General features: G+C 41.4%; 1 protein-coding gene across 3 annotated transcripts in view; it reads left to right on the top strand.

Moving 5' to 3' along the window:
- The window catches only part of LOC105455968 (glutamate receptor 1), a 208,986-nt gene that overhangs the window by 173,545 nt on the left and 13,330 nt on the right, over positions 1-22,111 (top strand). For all 3 annotated transcript variants that reach the window (XM_011699707.1, XM_011699709.1, XM_011699708.1), the window contains exons 5-10: positions 15,310-15,442; positions 16,340-16,460; positions 18,654-18,818; positions 20,336-20,548; positions 21,679-21,786; positions 21,930-22,040. In XM_011699707.1, coding sequence (XP_011698009.1) covers positions 15,310-15,442; positions 16,340-16,460; positions 18,654-18,818; positions 20,336-20,548; positions 21,679-21,786; positions 21,930-22,040 — 851 coding nt within the window. The remainder of the gene's footprint in view (positions 1-15,309; positions 15,443-16,339; positions 16,461-18,653; positions 18,819-20,335; positions 20,549-21,678; positions 21,787-21,929; positions 22,041-22,111) is intronic.

Raw genomic sequence — 22,111 nt, 5'->3', positions numbered from 1 at the left:
ATGTAACAGACATTTTACATTGTTTATTTTCTACGCGTAGTAAATAAATTGAATTAACTAAAAAAGAGGCACGTCGACACGAACAAAATATTCCGACGTAGCAGTTATTACTACGGTGTACGGATTAAGCGCCGCGTGGGTTTTTTCGAAATCAGTATAAATATTTTTATCCAGCTTTCAAAAGTTCAATCTAACATTCTGCGACAAATTAAGACCATTTTATATTAAATTGAAAACAAAATTTAATATCATGACGGGAGATATACGCGTGTCTGTCCTGCTTTTTCGTTTTAAATATTACATATAGAGACTGTAATAAAGCATGGTATCGTGTTAACGGAATGTAATATCACAAGTATGTTCTATAAGTCCGATGAACATTATAATATCACAGGTATGTTCTATAGGTCCGATGAGCATTTAATATGCATATTTTCTGAAATCATGTTAGTTTTTTTCTACAATGTAATATTCGCATGGTCGCTCGGAGAGCATAAAACTAATGCGACGAAGATATCAACGTCGAGCTCTATTACGACTATCACAAGTCGCATCCTTCGGAGTCGCTGCTGCAGTTACAGCGAAAAATGAAGACGGAGCGCGTGTACGTGTTAGAAATTAGTCGCACACCGTCGACACTCGTACGTCGGTAATTCCTGTCACGTTGACGAGCAAATTGTTACGTTTTGCTCGTCGCTGCGCGAGGAAGCGACGTAGCTAATTGGATATATAACGACAGAGGGAAAAAAATCGTATTAAACAAAATAATTTTTCAAGTTATTTGCTTAAATATTGTGTGTGTGAGGGTCTGAATGTTTCAAATTAAAATTATTTGTCTGCATATTGCGTGCGCGAATGTTGTGCGGAATATTCAGAATAAAAGTAAATAGTATATTTTACGAAACGTAAAAATATGAAGCAAAATAGTCGAGAGAGATTTCTTACATTTTATAATAAATTAAATTATAAATCTTATTTATAAAATCAGATTTAAATCTCTTGCAAAATAAGTGACGTTTTCCAACCTGTTTCTAACATCCGCTGAAAAGAAGATTACGTAACGAAGTATTACGTCATTATAACATTCTGTCACGCTCACTCACTCACGCGTAGAACATACAAACGAATTTTACATCCTACAACTTCCGAAGCTACGTATGTATGTGTGAAACCAATTGGAATTATTATCTTACTTTGTCGTAAAGTGACTATAACCTATGGCAATCATTTTTCATGGACTCGGAAATATCTAAGACGGCCTCGACACGTCGTTCCACATTTCCAGTGTACATTTCATCTCGTTAGCCTGATCGATTTTTACATCATGTACACGACTCTTCCTCATCTCGTCGTCAGTCTCATCTTCTCTCATCTTTCGTAACTTGCGGAAGTTCTAGAGCTTATCGTAACCTTTTAAATTACACATACGCGACATTTGGCGAAACACGCGGTGAATATTACACCATCTCGCGACTCGTATCCGTATGTCCGCAGCTCTTCCGTTCGACCCGTACCGACGTAACACCGGTAATTGAGCGGAAACACAAAGAGTCGCGCAGAAAAATTGCTTGCCTCGGGTCGACGTGCTCGACCGTCGCCTTTCTTTGCTCGGGCATTTCGCACCAAGAGATCCCCCGTGCGTCGCCTACGTGACCATGAGCCCACGTGGACCCGCATTCTGACGACGCGACCGGACGAGAGAATCGGACACGACATTCACCACTCGTGCGCCAGTTACGGAATTTGCGGCATGAAATTATGCAGCGGATAATCTCGCGTTGCAATTATCGTGAATGTACGATAAATAGATTTGCAGAATTGCGGCACGCGCACGCACCGAGGGAACGCAGAGCGCCAGAGGTCAACGTTTTCGCGTGTAATCCGCTTGCCTTCCGCTACTTTCCCAAATACAATCGCGTTACACACACGCACTTTACGCAGCAAGCCGCGAGCGGAAATCCATGCGACGCATTCTCTAAATTAACTTTCTATCTACGTGATCATCGAGAAGCGACAGGAGTCACCCAATCTCAGTCGCAGTCCACTCGTTGGGTCCATAGGGATGGAAAAGCGCGCGGTTCTACGCTGGAATTTGTTAATTGCACGTGACGTGGTTGCCTCAGAATGAATTTTTAATTAATATCGCCGTCACAGTTAACAACGAACGCAGAATTACGCGGCCGTAATTATGGCCACGATGTACCGTGACACATACACACACACAATTATTTGTTTGACCGCTTGTCTCCGCGCGACACTTTGATGTCCAAACATTTTTGCGTGTCACCGTAAATTCTTCCGTGCCAATCATTAATCACGGTGAACGTTCTGAAAATTGACGGCAAGCAAAACAATAACTGCAGGTATTCACGATTGGCGATCACGATAGTTAGCCGAGGTAGTGTCGCGTTCTCCGTGCCATTCGTCCCGTAATAGCAGCTGCCGATTTGGAAACAACAATAGAATTACGGTCTCCTGCAGTTTCTCAATAATTCACTGTTATTTTCTGTCTCGTGAACAGACCGCGCGCGCTTCCAGAAGGCAATATTCCCCATAATTGGTCGTACATTCAACTGTTGCGTCAATCGGCAGAGAAAGAGGGAGAGAGAGAGAGAGAGAGAGAGAGCGATCCGAACTTTTCCATTAAGATAACTTCGATGCTAGGCGACGCGATGCGACGCAACTCGTTCGATGACTTCGTGCCCTGCCGATAAACTCCGGCAGGAGCAGAATTAATTTCTACGGTCGAATGATCCCAGCTGGCACGGAATATTCTATTTACCTTCATGAGCGACGCTAAGCGGGCCGCAATAATGGCCGGCTATGATGACGTTTAACTCAGGCTTAACGGGGTTTAGCCCGGCCTCCGGGTTGTCCTTCGGGTCTCCGGAAACGGACGACGGGCGTACGGAGGGAGAGAGAGATGTATCGGCGCCGATCCATCCCGTTTCAATTTGCCGTCGTCCGCGTTACAATTGTGCCGTTCAAAAACGCGTGACAAGAGAAACAAGGCACGCGACGCAGCTGCATCGCGACGATTTCCGTATCGACAACCTGTCGATTAAATTATTTTCGAAAATGACGACCGTTTGAGAGTCGCGCCGTGTGTCCGCCGCGCCGCGCCGCGCCGCGCCGTATCGCAAACGGCGCGCGGCGCGCGATAAACAAAAATTCGGTGACACGCGCGAGAAAACGCGTAATATCGGCCTCACGTTTCATCATGCGTGCACTAACTTTACCGTTCGAGCGAATTGCGTTTCACGTAACACGATTCCCTCGCGCGAGCGCTACACTCTACGAGGTTATAACAAGGTTGTACGTCAAAGAAAAAAATATCCCGCTAATATATCGCGAAAGGTAATGATACCTGATACCTTGATAACAAGGTTCTCGCGAATATCCCGTGATTCGATATTCAATGTGTCGATTGTCCCGTAATTGGACGGCCGAGTTTTGACGGCAAAGTGTTAATGCGTCACTCGAAGCCGCATGTGCGTATACAGTTTTAAGCAGCGGACCCCGCGATCGCCGCAGAGCCGGTCAGCCGCACACGCGGGCTCTAATTACACATTATAAATGTTGCGAGAGAATGCGGAATTTATATTTCTTTTCCGCGATGCAGTGTTGCCCCCCCCCCCTGCGCGCGCGCTGCGTATGTTCAACATTTGCAACGTGATACCGATACACCGTGATTACCGTGCGGCTTAACGGCACTAATTACGAGCCGCGTAATTCGGCGTTTCCCCGTTCATTCGAAACCCCCCGTTGCCCGTTGCTCGTCGTGCCGGTCGTGCGTTAAAGCGGGTAGGAAAACTGATTACTGATAGTCGGAATTCGGTTTCGCATTTCGGGGGGGGAGGGCTCATTGAAAATTCGGCGTCACCGCCGCTGCGTGGCCGCCGAACGGCGAATTTTCGCGCTAGGTGCCACGTCACGCCATGCCGCGGCACGCCCCGATCAAATCGCGCGTCCACATACCGCCGATCGCGAACGACCATAAAGAAAATTAGAATGAGTGGATGCGGTTCGGTTGCGGCAACGAGGTTGCCCGGTCGTGGCGCGTATCGCTCCCACCGCGTTTGACGTTGCACCTGACGTTTTGTACAGGACATTGATTTCAAACCGTTCGTAGTGACATAAATCGGCAAAGAATTATTGATTCTACTGATAATTATGACAAACAATATTATATTTCCCTTCTGGATGTCTCTATTTTAATGGTTTATTGGCATAAACTTGATTGTAATCACAACGTAAGTCTGACGATACAAGATTCTTTCTTAGAAATTAGCGATCAATTATTAGCAATTGATTACAATCAGTATTTCATGACAGACGAAAGTCGTATTTTAAAAACCAATTAAATTTTCGGAAAAATCGATGGCGTTATGTTCTATTTGGCATATAAGTAAATGTAACGCAATAAATTGCATCGTATTTTTAAATGCAACTGTTATTTAAACTACTATTTGCTGTTGGTTTTGGAAATAAAAATCATCATCGTGTGCAAATATAGATTGATATTTAATTGAGCGTATTTGCCTGGCCCACTTTTGGCGTACGCACCTAACATGCGATTTCGTGCGTTTAATTGGGAGCCAAATATGAACACGATGCGGTGGACATGATGATAGTGCAAACATGATCCGCTAACAAGCAGTTCGACGGGAAAATAGAGAAAGTTGATCATTAACATTTGAAATTCAGGCCGCAGCTTTACATTCGTTGGGATTGCCGGGGTGATCGTCCGGTTAATTTCCGCATGGCGCTACGGGGGTACAAAGTGCAGAGAGACACACGTATTCGTGCGGTATTCATTGTACGATAACGAAAATGCGGATAAGCCATCCAGTGGAAATAACCGCGGAAAAAAGAGCGTGATGAATGCCGTGCGCGGATGCAGCCGACCCTATCCCCGTCGGCAATTATAGCCAGCTGCGCAAAATTTGGAGTGAATTTCGCGTTGAAAATCGCCTCTCTCTCTTTGAGCCGCCTCGTACCGACGATTCGTGAAAACGCGCGAGTTTTACACGCTCGGGAGTGAGAAAGAGAGAGAGAGAGAGAGAGAGAGGGAGAGAGATCCTCATTCATTCATATTTCTTACTAAATCCAATTTAATTCTAATTCATCTGAGAACTTAAAGCTCGACGCCCGTTGCACGAAGCAACGTGCTTTCCGGCGCGACCGGATCCCGCGTACATCCAACGAATTTCGCCGCGCAGCTGCGAATTAGTTTACGAACTAAATTGACGTTTAATGTTGCGTCGGGCGTTGCCGGTTTACGAGGTGAATTCGAGTATTGTTGGAACGCGCGGAATTCAGGACAGCATGATGCTGGAGAGAAGGAGGAAAAGGGAGCGAAACGTATCGGAATTTTATTTTATAAGAGCGTCGGGCTAACGCCCGGCGATAAATATCGAGCACTGACGGCGTTACGTTGAATCGCAAAATTCTCGGCACGCGGAAGACGCGTATACACGGTATACGCTGCCGGTGTATATAATAGTCGAATATCTAGAATGGGTTATCGTGTGTTAGGCGCCGCATATTCTGCCGGTAATTTCCATTACCGGCAGCGATTCCGAAGCGAGAACGACACTGCGACTTCCAGGGTCGATCGAGTTTTCGGCATGCTCGATTTGCGTGGCTGAAAGATCAGGCGGCCCATTCCGTAGGAAAACGATCTTGAGAAATCGATGGACTTAATCGCACACGATACACTCGATGATTCTCCTCGAGTCGTAAATAAAATGAGGTACGTAATGGCGAAAAGGGATATCCCGTCGTGCTGAAGAATTGGAAAAGACGCTTTATTTCCTTTAACCCTTGCCTAAGGATTATGGGCGTATCCTAACATTTACAGATAGTAATTGAACGTGAGTCTCAAAAAGATAAACAAACTGCAGTATACTTGATACAATTTTTCTCAAGTACTAGAAATACGTATCGATCTAATTGACTTACTCTACAGGTTTCATGATTAAAAACAAGCAAATTCAGAAAAATCTACAAAAAACTTTAAAATATTGAAAATATTGAAAATAGTATACAAAGAGTACAGTACTAATATTTTATTACAAATATTTAGGAAACTCTCTTTTTAATGAATTATTTTTTACAATTTTTATCCAAAAACGTGATTTCTGTCTCTTTAAGTTGGCCCATTACGAAAATGTTCAACATGAAAATGTTTATAATGGGCACAATTTCGTAACATACAAATAAAATCATATTGCGGTGCATAGAATGTCAAAATGCGAATGCTCTGGCCGTAGCGCTGGTCTTGAATATTTCTACCAACAAACAACTATAATTTGAGAAATTTGCATGAGGATTTATAATGCGCGCATTTCCGCGACCAATCCGGCGCGGAGTGACCGTGCTCGAAGTCGGACGTTAACATTTGCGCGAAAGTTTTCGCGGTTCTATTCCAATTACCCCGCAAACTCGGCGATTGCGGTGAGGGCGCGCACGCGGTGGACGTAAATATTTGTCGCGCGCCATCAACGACGAAGTTCCATAACGAACGCCGTCGGCGAGAAGCGGATTCCGCGGTGAAAGGCGAGAAACAGAACTACGGTGCCAATAAAACGTAATATGTAAAAAAAAAAAAAACACCGTGCCTTCGTATACCCTCATTCTTTCGCGTATTCACTCGCCGGTTTCGCGCGCGCGGCTTTATAATTCTCCGTCTTCCATCTGCGCGGTTTATGCAGAAATTACTCGCGAGTTGCCCGAAGTCGCGACGGATGCTAATTAAAACAAGTGGAAAATCGTGCGGTTGTGCGGTTTGTGGTTATCGCACGGCCCCTCGTTTCAAACACGGGCGTGGGTGGCGGGATAATAAGCTCGGCTATAGCCCGGTTGCGCGATGTGCAGGTGGACGCCACGCGACACCTGCTACCACTTTGCTCCGCGCACGGGCATCTTTATCGCGGGTGCGAACGAGCCGACCGGATGGTGATCGATCGTGTCGCGCGACAACCAGTGACGGCACTCAAACCGATATCCGCTCGCAATTTTCAAACGAACGAAATACAGCTACTCGTTGAAGAGCCGTCGATACTACTGGCCGGCACTTCCCGCCAGTTGTTTCACAGAGGCCCGGTTTTCGGCTATTCGAACACACTCGGTCAGATTGATAAAAAGGTTTGGCATGCGCCTGAGGAAAACGGAAAAAAAATCAGCTTATGACTGTTCGAAAATTTCCGAAAACTTCGAAAACTTTCAAAAAATTCGCAACACGGGAAATTGAAACTATTGGACGCAGGAAGCACTTTCAATAGTGCATTTCTTTCCTTTTTTTCTTCGTGTAATTGATACACTGCTTAAATGCAACAAACCATTTCCACTTGTTTACTGTTTCTGTGATAGAATGTTTTGATCGTAGGAAGAGAGGCGATAAAGCATTGCATTCTGCATTCTGCACTCCATGATGATGAGATCACTCATGCGTTATTGTAATTAGTTATAATTACCGACAATGATGGTGCTCGATATCGATACGCGCGCGTGGCAATGATAAATAATAATATGCATACAATGAAAAAAAAAACATCTTAAAGGTTACATTTTATTACGTAAACAGATCTTCTATCTGGCTATAAAGTTTTAATTATTGCTTTACGTAGATCGTGAGTATATATTTATTTTTACATTTAACATCGTAGTCCGACATCGTAGTTCCGACTCAAGTAAAAGAAAATCAGTGCACTTTGGAACGGGAGCGGTATCTGCAGCTTGTGGTCGCTGTTTTTCCCAAAGTTTCTGCACCGATGTCGCGGATTCGTCGCCGTAACCGAACAAAAGTATGAAAAAAAGAAGCCGAAGATTCTCCCGGTTGGCTTTCTTTCCGTTCACCCGTCACTTCCCGTCTTCCACGACTAATGGCTCAGTTTTAAGGCGAACGATGCGCAAGATTAAGAACACAGACGAAGGTATTAGGGATTGCCTCGAGGACGATTACGTGATAGGACACGCTAATCAGACCTCCGTTATTCCGGCTCGACGGACTCTTCGGGTCTCTCTTGAGGTGACGTGCCTGCCACAGATGTTACCTCAAACCGTCCGTCGTGGCTAAGATGTAGAGACAGACCTTAATCAGACGTCCATTTCAAGGTGAAAATCTACTCGAACGCTCGACGACATTTGTTAAAATCATTCGGTGTAAATTTCGCTAAGTGATTTTAAGATAATTACATGGACGGCTTTGTTCGTATCCAATCGTATATCTAAAGCTAATAGATTACAATGCTGTTACCTGATGACAACAGAATGTCACAATAAAAAAATTGCTTCTTTGCTCCTGCAATATTTTCTATTTAAATAATTTTGCAAGGCTGCAGTATGGCTATTTGAATCGAATGCCAGGAGAAAAGATAAAAAATACTTAAAATTATATTTAAACATACATAAATAGATAGGAGAAGATAAGATAAGATATAGTAAGTTTCGCATTAATTATAATGTAATAAAAAATATTGGTTGTGTACTTTGTCGCGATTATTATTATCTTTCAATTCACCACACTTCACTTGTCACAGATTATTTACTACCTTTGACATTATAAGCATCTTTCAAACCGGAATAGTATAGTTCTTAATAGTCACATTTTAACAGCAAGCGAAAACATTGAACAGTCATTAGCTCTCAACATTTCAAGCGGCATCATAAGATATTTTCCTGTTTACGCTATCCACAATTCCGTGAATTTATATACATATGTATATGCATACATATATATATATATATATAATATAAATATTATGTGTGTATATAGAATATATTACGTACGTGTAATTATATCTTTATCCATGTTTATCCATTGTTTCCTTTATCCATTGTTAATTAGATGCGCAAGAATAGATAATTAATTATGCCTTTACAAGAGACTCCCTGAACTAAAAGATCAATAAATACCTGTCTAAACAGTTAACTAGAATCGATATTGAAAAGCTCGTCACTCTACAGCTACAAAATTTCAGAAACTCCACAAGGACTTATACACACGTTTAATTGACGGTCAGTGTATTTCAGGCTTATCGTAGGAGAGTCTATATGCCCCAGAGACTTCTGATACAGCTTGCCTGAAATGCACCAGCACGAGGAAGACGGCTTTTCGTTTAAAATTTTACTCACGATCGCACGAAGGATCGTTCGATAAAATCGAGTTGCACGCAGGTGCATCGTGGTGTTTCTATGCCTCGCGAGTTGCTTCATATGGGGTGTTCCACAACACTTTCATTTTCCTTTCGGAACAACGAGCAAAATTAAAAAAACAAAAGAAAATTGACTATTATGTAATATGTAATACGATAATCGATGCCATGTAATAATTATTCGCAGATGAGCGACAGATAATAATCAATCCGTTTATTAATTATTTCAACGGGATTTCCATTTAAATTTTGTTTGACAGAATATTTAATGTCGAATATTAAAGATTGTGAAAGCTGTCGTTTGACGGTTTGATAAAGCTGGGTCGTGATGGCAGAAATTGCCGTAACAAAGGGACGCAGATTTCGCGAGGCACCCGGTACGAAGGGGAGACTTTTATTCCGCCTGCGTCGCGCGTAACAAGACGTCTTCCGCTTTAAGCACAGCCCGTCGTACATACATAGATACAATCAGACATCGGTCGATCCCGTCGCGTCGCGGGGATGGCAGCGTTGCTTGTTTCGCCATCGCGACGTTAGTTTCCGGCAGTCTCGACGGCATTTTCGTCTGGAAGTACGCGACACGAGAAACCGCTGGCCATCCGCTGGTACGAGGGATGCAGACGGGATTGCTCGCACACCGTACCAGACTAACTCTCGCGTGCCTGCCCGGGGGACGTCTATGCGGTCGCGGATGGTTGCGTTCGCGTCTGCACGTAGACGTCGTCGAGTTACATGCGACTTCGCAATGCGAAGATATTAGCGTGGTAACATCTCCCTATACCGTTCTACGTTCTGCTCCGTGTTAAAAATAGATTCAGAACATATTGGACTGTCCACGAGTAGAATTTTGCTCGTCCCAGTCTCCTTTCACGAGATGTTTACGGAAATATATCGTTATGCATCGCTTATTCTCGCGACAAAAATAATACTAACGATTCGAGAAAAAAGATTTAATGATGTTTGCAAGAAAACGATTAATTCACTTGCGATATACTTTATAGAATTAATGTTGTATTTTATTGCACTATATAGAAGCATCTAAAAGTCCCCATAAATTCATTGGCGGTTTTTCCGCCGCATATAAGAGATTGCGATCGTAGTTGATGCGACGAGAACGGCGCTAATTGCGAAGAACGGGACCGAAGACCGCGCAAAAAGAAGCTTGCGTCGAAGTTGGGAAGCAGTGCAGCAGTGCGGGTTACTGAACTGCTCCTTGCAAGCATCCACCCGCTCCAGAAGCAGTTCCGACTTCTATTTAGTGCAAGTCGGGCGAAAATAAGTTACGAGAAATAGACGAGGAGGAACGACGGTGTGTTTGTCCCAGCAACATCGCACTTAAGCACATAACAACAGATACGAGGCGCCAGAATCGAGTTATCACGCCTGTGAACATAGTTATCGAATAAAAAGGTTATTGAAGCATTTATTGGCTACAACAGTCTCAGAGGAGCGCTCCGAAGGAGAAAGTCCTCGATCAAGCTCCTTCAACAACGATCCGATGCGCGTAAAAACGTTAACCAGTTACCTTTTCAAAGGGAAAGCTTTTCTTTGTATTAAAATCTCGATGTAGAAGCGTCGATAAACTTTAAAATTCAGTAACGAATAAACAACACGTTCAATGGAAATTATCGAAGATAAACAAGTGTAAATAAGAACGTTAAATAATCAATATTGTTTTGAAGTTACGAAATTCATTTCACTTCACAAATTTTTTCTACTTTATAAACACACATCAAAATATGTTTAATAATAAATGTATTATTGACGTTTAGATTAACTTTTTCGACGTCATAATTACTAAGTTTAATTTGCTTCATAACTCAATCCATTTCTCCTAATTGCCCATTTCAACAAGAGAATGAAGAGAAATTTCAAATTTTAATCGGCTTGATCTGATTTAAGCGTACGTGTTAAGCCAGCTCTAATTAGTAGATAAATTTCAATTTTCCTGTTAAGCCTCATTGGTCTATCAGATAACTGAAAGTAGGCAATATTCGTACTTTCGCAATAAACAGCATCATTATTTCGGCGTCAGTAAATGCTAGGAAATTCAAATTAAATGAAGACTATTAAATGCCCTGAAGCCAGACATGCCAATTCATAAAACTACAGTTCGAACAAACTTTCATGAAGATCGTGTTTCGTAATTAGTTTCTCAGTTTACGAGTAAACCGGCGAGTTGTCCAGAAGAAATTGATTTAAACAAACCGGTGCATCAGAGTCTACAAAGTAAATGTAACGTTAAAAAAAAAAAAATAAAACATCAAGAAATTCAATCAAATTAAAAAATATTGCAAAATCATCGATTTCCAATCTAATATCGGAACGAATAATAAACACAATATTTGAACTCATGCAAGTTAAGAGTTTACAATTTGTTTATCTGCAATATCAATTTAAAACGTAATAAAACATTTCGCTATAGGGCATTGATAAGAGAGAGAGAGAGGACATTTTCAGATTATCTTTTATTCGCAGACAGAGAGAGAGAGGGGGGGGGGGAAGGAAGAGAGAGAATCATTCGCGTATCACTTGCAAATATTGCAGTCGTAACGCAGGCATGCAGATCCGTTCTCCTTTAGCTTTCTGTACCTGCCGATCGACGTCGGCGACGCGTCGATAATTAGTCGTTCCGTATGCTGCAAATGGGACACGGAAGTCGGTAGGTCGCTTCGTGATTCGGAATATATTGAATGTCACCGGGTACAATTGAATTGCGTGTCTTGTCATTGACTTCACGCGTATTCGTGATACCATCAAGTCAATTTCTTTTCATACGAATGTACGAGATAAATATTTTACGCTGATATTAAAACTACAAATCGAGCATTTTATCACACAAAAAATACAAATTATATCATAATATATATCTTATAGAAATACGTCTTTTCAAAAAAAAAAAAAATGAAGAAGAATATTATATAATATAAATTGTTAGGGTAGTTTCGGGAACAATACAATATAAATCCAAGCTTGTTGTATTCAATTCTCTTTTTTTGTAGATAATCTAAATTTATTCTGAGCAGAGTCAAATAAAAAAATTAAAATTTACTATTCCATTCAATGGAATTCATTCGTACAAGCAGATATATTTAATCTCCTAGAAATATATAGAAACTACGCGTGGATTTGTCGTGTGTATTTGTCTGCATCACTGAACGGTCATGCAATCTGAAATACAATTTTAGTATGATATCAATTTTGCCCAGGAATTCACTGTGATTATAAAACGTCAAATAAGATTCTTATTATGGCAGCGCGAGCACACTAAGCTCACAGTGCGTGTTTACAGACGCGCTTGTCGGAATTGTAATTGCACTAATGAAACGAACGACACATCAAAGCCTTGCCTCGACACGAGTTCTCTGAAATTTCAAAATTATTATTTACTCTGTACGCAGATCCATATCCCTCGATGATATGGATATTGTGCACACGTACGCTTTACAAACGAGCATCGGGGCTTCAAAGGCAACTCCACGATTACCGACGTCTCCTGTACTTGCTACGACTCGACTGTAACGGCTAAAGGGATCGTACACACGGAGCCATAACGAGATAGCTTATGTGTGTTTCCGGTGTACGTCAGATAAATTGCACGTTCGATGAGCCATGCACGGATACGTCGCGACGCGGCTTCTCAGGAAACGCAAAGAAATCTGATATTGAAATTTGACAAGATAATGTAAACTTGTAATTTAATTAAAAACTCCGTTACGTCGCTAACATGCGCACGATGCGAACGCACGATGTGACGGTTCATCACGTTAATCTGACGCAGTCAAATTCTGACATCGCGGAATCGTTTTTGCTTCGGAGCTTCGTTGGAAATCTCTCGTTGGAATGTCCAAAGAAAAATAATTCATCGTGACGTAATCGGAAGTAAATTAAGAGCGTTATTTTAATTCGGGACATTCTTTTGGCGAACTTCATTTCCATTTTGATATGTACGATATTCAATTCATAAATGATAAAAATATGCTTTCCTCGATGATTCAAATTCTTTCATTTCGAAATTCCTATTGAGTTCCTCCTTCCTATCGAGTAATGATCAGAGACGCAGCCAGTGGAAAGAAAGTGATTTCCGAATTAGACATTGGTGACCGTGTCAGACTCATCATTGAAAGAAAAATGCGGTGAAAGGATTGGAATTGAAGTGGGAATGGCGTTCGCGTGAAACCAATAGCACTCATCGAAATGTCAAGCTCTTTTGCAACGCTCGAACGGACATGTATGTACGCGCGCAGTTTCAGATTCGCGCTCGTTAACCTGGTCATCTTTCTCGTGCCTGACGGCAGAAAAAATATAGCGATAGGACCAGATACGTTTCACATTCTAACACCATGTTTCCTGCATCCGGCGTCCCATTAAGCTGTATTAATGCTATCCGTTCTCTTTCCTATTGCGTTTTTTTTTATTATGCAAACAAATCCTTTTAAATATCGAGAGATGCGTCGAGATTTTTTTAAATATAAAAATAGATAATTGAGAGCTTTTTGTCCCGTTTTTGCCTCTTTTGTACTATCAAAAATTAAATGAACGTATTTTTTTTACAAAATTTTTTCTCTTCTTCAAATATCAAGACAAAAATCATTCTTATTAAATGTTTTTGTGATTTTAAATTTAAAACGATGTATTTCCATTCCAATCATTTCTTTCTCGTGGAGCAAATATCACCCTTCGCAAGATACATTTAAGAAACGCAGGTCTTCATATCTCTCTCCCATCTGAGAATCCTCCCCTCTCTCAAAACTGTTCTTCTTCCAGCCTCCGCCGCGATGTTCGGAAGCACCGTTCCGCGTTCTTGCCAATTTTTTTTCCGGCCGATGTTTTCATCGCGCGACCGCGACGCGGAACCGCCGGCAAAAATTCCTTACGCCGTAACTCACCGCACGTCTGCGTCGTGCAATACGCCGCCGTAACTTACGCCGACTGGCCGCGATCGTAAAAGTAACAACGAGTTCGGGGGAGGTCAAGTGCGTTGTTATGCCGGGGCGAATGACCCGAAATGTGCACGGCAGGCGGTTAAGACGTTGGCGCGGCCTCGCGGTGCAATGAGCGCGATTAAATAGCGGCTTCTCTATTTTGTAACGCTATATAGATTCCCTCTACGAATTTACGTCCGATCAGAATCTACCCCTGCCTCGAGCTCGTTCCCGTTGTGCCTCGCGTACACGTGCGCGTGGGCACATACTGGTGTATATATATATATACATATATTTGATCGTATCTCACGATAACATACTGCATATAATTCGAATAGTGTATTTGCCGGAGACTACAGATACGCAATATGCATGTATTTCTATGATTATACATTTGGAGATGCGTGGATATTTGATATCGGTGGAGACGGCGAATATATCTACAGATCCGCGGATTTATGTGAATATCTGCATTAGAAATTCAAGATCTATTACACACATAAAACGAATGAATATTTCATATTTCAAACGACTATCCTAGCCTTCGTTTTCAATATAGTCCGATCCTTAAGTGATACGAAGATTTAACCGATATTAAAGAAACAGAAATTGAAGGAGACATGCAAATTAAGACATGCAAATTAGAAAATATAGAAATACCATGTCTATTAAAAAAAAAACTAATCTCTTAAGCATTGCATTTTATAAAAGATTATTTTTGAATTATTCGTGTAAATATTGTGATCTAATTTTTTTGTAATTTTCTTATACATTGTTATAATTTAAAACAAGATATATATAATGCTATATAGAAATATCTATAAAAAAACAACTGCAAGGACGTATAACACAATTTCGACATCACGGTAACATCGACTCACATACATACGTACGCCGCCACTGCAACGATGCATTATGACGCGATTAAATTTTGTCGTTGCCAAAAATATGAGACGGGTCAAATCGAACAATCTACGACACTCTCTATAACTTAGAGGCATTGCCCGTAGACAGGCGATATTTCACACTGTGCGAGAAACCGCAGACTGAACAGAGGCTGCCAATGAATTACGACATGGTCTATGTAACGCGCAATCGTGCGTATGTAATTTTCGGAAGACACACACACAACGACGAGTGGCAACTCGAGCCTATGTCGTAGCCCATATAGCGGAGTGCGCATATAAGCGTTTCCTATAATTTAATTAAACGCCCGTGGGTTTCAGGACTACTCAGGCTGCAGCAGATTTATCAGGGCTTGAAACCAGGCAACGACTCCTTTCAAGTCGAAACCGTCAAGAGAATACAGAACATGTCAGAGGCGATCGATTTCCTACGCAGCCTGGAAGAGCTTAATCGGTGAGTCTTTTTCAATGAAGCGTACGACACAAATAAAAAGTACGGCACCTTTTGCTGGGAACATCACAGAGAAGCTCAGTATTCACACTTGATATTCCTAAGTATGAATATTAAGTTTTTTCTTTATTACGCAGCACACGTTCCAAGCATACATGTACATATTTTAATGTAATTTGTTCCGAGATGTTATATAGGAAAATATATAAGCTTCAAAAATTAATTAATTTCGCAATTTATTGTTACTAACTTGTATTTGCAAGAATACTTATAACAGGTACGAAAAAGTAAAATTTTGAGAACATATTACAATGCGCAATGTGATGATGTGCAGTTTATAATAATGAAAATAATTTTGCCTATATTCGATTAAAATAGATTTTTCAAGTTTTTTCATTTATCTTCAATATAAATCGAGAGAAATGCAGCTGTTGGAATACTAATCCTATTTCTTCGCTCGGTGATTGTTTAGTACAACTGTTATTTTCTTGTAAAATGGCATATCAACGGTGGTGACGGATAAGGCTGGTCGCAGCGTACAAGTTGGCATGCTCGCACTGCAATACACCAGCGGCTACGCATTTACGCGATGCAAGTAATCAACAACAGCGAGTAATTGCCATCGCGGTGGTTTGAATTGGCCGGGCGTGGTAGTTACCGAAAACAACGGCGTTATTGCAAATTGCCATACAATATCCAATTATTACAAACGAAATGAGCGCGGAAACTCCGCGGTGCATCGATCAAACGCAACAAAGCCACGCGTTAACGCAGCGCGCGAATTGCGGCGAACCGGCGCGCGAGACTTATGTCACTCTTCCGATACATGGAAAATTCAACATCACGAATCCTTTCTGCCGCGTGGACTAATCTCAGTAAAATGCCATTAAAATATTGCAGATGGAATAACAAATATGTCGTTCTCGACTGCCCGACGGACATGGCGAAGGATATCGTTGTGAGCCACGTGAGAGACGTAGCCTTGGGAAAGAGGACGTATCATTATCTGCTGAGTGGCTTGGTGAGTCGAACAAAATAGAACCTTAATTAATTCAACCGCTCATTAACAAGTAGCGCTTTTGTTCTATCTCGTAGTTAATTTTCCCAAGTCAGTACCTGTCCGAAAAATATTTTCCCCACAAATTGCTCGCTTGGAATAACTGCACTCAAATTGCTGTGTTAATGCTCCAGATAAATAAATTATTAAACCATATAAAATTAAAATTTCATTCTTGTTTACAATATAATTGCATTGCAAAAGAAAGAAGAAAGATTAAGATTAAAATATTTATTTTAGGCTAACATTACGTTATTGTCTATATTACGAAATATATTTATATAAATAGAACTATTACTTTGCAATTAATTGAAAATTTCTCCCTTTTTACTTAAACATCGGTGACTTTCGTTCCTAAGCTTCTCCAGCCGGAAAATTCGGTATGCAAAACAGTGACTTTCGCTTTACTGCGCGAAAGTGCTCTCACTTGTACACCGTCTGCGTTATAACAGGATGGCGGGATTAATTCGCAGCATGGCGAAATTTTCGAAACAAGCGAGAACCGTCGCTCAAACTGACACGAAACGCTCCGTCGTGGAGGGTGGGGGAGGGGGGAGGGCAAGGATCTTTGCCGGTGATGTCTCCGCCGTACTTTAGAATTTAGAGGACAGTTTGCTTGTGTTTAGCGGCTTCCAGCGAGTTGCTGCGGAAGAGCAGGCGGCATTACACTCCGGCGACGGAGAAGATAGTTGTACATACCTGCATGTACATCTATAGTTCCGTCTCTCTACGAGGCACGCCATTGTCATTTATCGCGTCATTCTCGAAACGGTTGCGCGACCGGGGCGCAGACGTGTCGATTCGCACATTTTCCCCCGCTTTCCGCAATTCACATCCTTTGCCCTTTCTCGTTACTTCTTATTTCTGTCTCTCTTCTACGACCATCCACGCGCGACGTGAGGATTCAACAACCGGAGGGAATGATTGCTAATGTTTAACTAGAGAAAGAAAGAATGTCTTGAATAATTTCAGCCCTCACACATGTACACCCACGCTAAAATTTCCATCGACACATTTATAAATCTACAAAATTCCTGTCTCTTTACCCAAGTTCCTCAGTAGAAACGCAAGTATAAATACGCGGACCTAATAGTTGTTGAACAACTAGCAATGTCGGATATTACGAAACTTTATCCGCTCTCTGACCGCAAATGTAAAAGTTCAAAAGTCAACGCTGCAATGGCGGATGGGATGATATCAGACCGGCAAATTAAACTGGTAACGTGGCGAACTCGTTTGCGACGAAGTTAAACACGCATACAACGTTAACAGCGTCCATGTATTATCTCCAGCCGGTTGATGGATGATGGTGGATGGCCGCGCAGTAGTAAAGTAGAGGACGGATCAGCCGCGAGCTACGAGATGCGAAATCTAATAATAACACTTAATAATAACACATTGCAATTAGATACCGGATATTATTAGTTCAATTTTAAACGAAATCATTGTTATGCCTCGCTCGAAAGCGTTTCTTCCGGCGCCGCCCGCCATTTCCGGCACCCTTGAACAAACCTGCTCTCCATAGTTTGCTCGTTAGTTTAACGATCGCGAAAATAAGCAATCGCAATTTTAATTGGACTTATCGTTTTGCATGCGACGTTTACAGCTCCGTGGCGAGGCGCAGACGTATCAATTTCCTCTCCCCCTGCCCTCCCGCATCTTCTCATCTCGTTCGGAAGAACTGCCGCGCGTTAACACGAACGACGAGCTTTTCATCGTTTCGAGGTTTTGCCGCGCATAATACGCAGTAACAACACAATATCAGCATAAAACTGAAATGGTAGCTGCATTCGAGCTCGAGTAATTAAATACGGCGCGTCTAAGTTGAAATCGAGACGTCAGTTCTATTACGTTTTTCATAAGGGAACAAAGGGAACGCGGTAATAACGCGCCGTAATAATATTACAGTGACTCGAGTGCTCGTTCTCGAGTCGACTTTAAAGACGCGACGAAAGATCAAGGACCTCGTTGGCAGGCGGACGCTTTTCGCTCGAAACTATAGACTTGTTCCTTTAGAGCGCCGAAAGCTGAAATGGGAGCTATAAGACTGGCAACCTTTGTCACGCAAGCGAGCTGCAGGCATAGCCTTGTGCATCTCGCGGACCACTTGCATTCCCCTTCGTGTACCAATACTGCCGTATATTTCGCTGTAATCAGATAATGGACGACCGATGGGAGAGCGAGGTGATCGAGTATGGCGCCATCAACATCACGGGTTTTCGCATCGTGGACTCCACTCGACCTCACGTCAAGGATTTCCTGGCCAACTGGCATCGCCAGGATCCCGCCACGTCTCAAGGCGCCGGTCGTGAATCCATTTCCGTACGTATATGCCCACATATCACTAGCGCCTCTCCCCTGCGAGACCCCGTCGTCACTTTTTCTCACGCCTGTCCTCCGTCGTCGGCGGCTTCTACACGCTTTCTACGGCTTGCGTCCAGAGGGGAAACCACCCTTCGTGCGAAATCCTCGGAATGCCTCCCGGAGTACGGCGATTCCCTCCTGGTGGATCGAACACTTTCTTCAGGTTTCTCCGTTTTCCTCGAGTCGCCCGCCGTCAACCGAGGACGGGCGAATGTCGGCGACGCGGCACGAAAGTTTCGCACGAGAAACGAGAATCAAACAAGAATCGTTGCGGATCCGCTCGCACGCGCGATCCCGTCTCGTTCGCTCCGCTCGTGGGTCTTTGTGTGCACGGTGGCTTGAGACCAAACTTGTTAAACAGCACCCGCATGTAGAAACTTGGACTTTTCAGCGCGTTTATAAAGTACCGCTCGCTCGACCGTGCCGGTCCGTGCGGACCGCGTTTCGCCTTCCTCTTAATGATCTTTCCTTCGTCCGCGCGTTAACATTTTTTTCCCGGGTTCTTGTACAGATCTAACAAAAAGTAACTAATGTTTAACGATGCGCGACAACGCAGCTCTCTAATGTTACCACACTGTCTTATAAAAAACTTTGTTAATGGACAATTTTTGCGTTCGATAAGCGCTAGTAATGGCATTTAAACCAAGTTAGACTGAAATACTGAGTTAGGAATATGTTTAGTATGGAGGCTAGATTATAATCAAGATAAAGAGAATATTAAACTTTACAATATTTATCTATTTTATTATATTTAATTAAAAATATTCGCGTGTATAGTTATAATAGAACACATAACGTCGGTCTATAATTTTCCATAAAAAATAAAATTTTATGTATTTGCTACATTTTATTAAGAAGCAAAATATGTGTCTATATAAATTCACAATCATGGTTATTATATATTTATTTGTTAGTTGTATTCCCATTTTCTCGTGAAATCATAATAGTAAGAAACACGCATTCAATCGTTTTGCATAATTTTCGCTGTGCTACAAGAAGCGACGAATATAATCCCTAAAATGGATACACTACTAACGGGATTTCGCAGTAAAGTTGTGTGGGACACTATCTATGGATCTGAAAGCTCTCTCTCGGAGACAGGCCGCATGCAATCTAATGCAACGATTATCGTGCCCGATCGTTATATTCAGCGAACACCAAACGCGGTTTTCCAACACTGGCGAAGTGCCCGAGGTACTCTTGTCTCTGTGAATTTACGTGCGCCGCAACGTGACGACGAATCCCTCTCTCGATCTCGCGAAATTCTTGATCCTATCGAGGATCTTGCAGAATCTGCGACAAGAACGTAAAAATCGGGAGAACTTTTCTACTGAATTTTCACTTTTTATTTTCGAAAATCGCGGTACATCGCCACAAACGACGAGGAAAGTGAGAGTAGAAAAGAATTTATTTTCTGTATTTATATATATAGAAACTGTGCAAATTAATTCATTGCGCACGTGTATCAAAATTAGGCACAAGCCGCTCTGATGTACGACGCTGTGTTCGTCCTGGTTGAAGCCTTCAACAAGCATCTGAGAAAGAGAAACGACAAGAATAATATGAGACGAGTAACGGCGAACAGCAATCAGACCATAAACGGTACCAAACCTTTAGACTGCTACCACAATCGCGGCTGGGTCACTCCGTGGGAACACGGTGACAAAATCTCCCGACTTTTAAGAAAGGTAAATAAAGAGTAAATAAAGTTAAATAAAATAAATAAATTAAAGAGTAAGGTAAATAAAGTTAAATAAATATTCCATTAGCAAAAAAATAATGCAATAGCATACGCAACAACTCTAAAATTATTATAGATTAAGTTCAAAAATATAAATGCAAACGTACATATTATTATTCATTTATAATTCTTTAATCCTACACATGTGAATTATGCATCACTGGCCACTGTATTCAATTAAGTAAATGAGCGAATTAGCGCAAATTGCTACACGTTAAATTTTAGATTTCTGTTATTAATTTTTGATGATATCGATTTTTGATGGACGTTTATTATTATTAAACACAATTATTGTATCATTCAAATTTATACTTCAATAATGCGTACAATAAATGCGCGTAATCGCAGACACAGGTAATTTATTTTCAAATTCCCGAGACGCGATCCAGAGGACAGGGGTACTCAATGTGTTGCGAAATACCGTGGCGACCGAAATTGCCACGGACCCTTCTCGACGTATCTCTGCTCTTGACAGTAATTGGCGGTTATTCCGACTCTAGCGGAATTCCTGCGTTCGCGTCAAATAGTCCTCCGTCATTCCGCCCTTACGTATACATGCCGTTACTCTCGTAACTTTTTTGCCTTTTAATCCGCTACCGTTTGACAATTTATCATGTCAAGATTGAACTCGCTGACAACGAAAAAACATAGTGAAAAATTTAACATTAGAATGATCTTTGCGATAAATTCCGATAGATGATAATATTTTGAACTTGTCTCAATAATTATATACCGTTCTTGCATTGAATGTTAATGTTTTCTATCAAATTAAACTATTTTTAATAAAAACATATATTTCTCTTTGCATTATTATGAATATTTATTAATTCTAAAGTAAATTTAAAAATAAAAAATATTTGTTTTTACATATATTTAATATTTATATTTCTGAAATATAAATTTTGCCATTTTTTTTCGATATCTAAAGAACATTATATGAAAATCTGCGTTCTTTATATTCTTTTCTCGTTTTTTTCTTGACTTTATTTTAAAGATATGTGATGGCAAATAAGGATATCAGAATATCTTGTTATAGCAAGATACGAAATGGGCTATTTAGAATTTATTTACGTGCAGGTCGAGATCGAAGGGTTGACAGGAGAGATACGGTTCAACGACGATGGCCGACGACAGAATTATACGCTTCACGTCGTCGAGATGACTGTCAACAGCGCTATGGTGAAAGTGAGTCTATTTACAAAATATATAACATGTTTAACACTAATAATTGATAATTCTACAATTTAAAATACGTAAATTATCTAAATAATCTTTATCACACGACTAAGTATCTATATAATACAGAATCATGTAACTTATTGTTACAGGTTGCCGAATGGACTGATGAGGCTGGTTTTCAACCAATAGCTGCAAAATATGTGCGACTTCGTCCGCACGAAATCGAAAAGAATAAAACCTACATCGTTACTACGATAATGGTAAGATACCTAAAATTGTGTGTTTATGTATCATATGCAACTCGTACACGATCAATTTTAAAACGTGGTAA

The sequence above is a fragment of the Wasmannia auropunctata genome, unplaced genomic scaffold (assembly GCF_000956235.1).
Source record: "Wasmannia auropunctata unplaced genomic scaffold, wasmannia.A_1.0 LD335828.1, whole genome shotgun sequence".
Taxonomy (NCBI): Eukaryota; Metazoa; Arthropoda; class Insecta; order Hymenoptera; family Formicidae; genus Wasmannia; species Wasmannia auropunctata.
The sequence above is the reverse complement of the archived record's forward strand: the minus strand, read 5'-3'. Positions and strand labels throughout refer to the sequence as shown.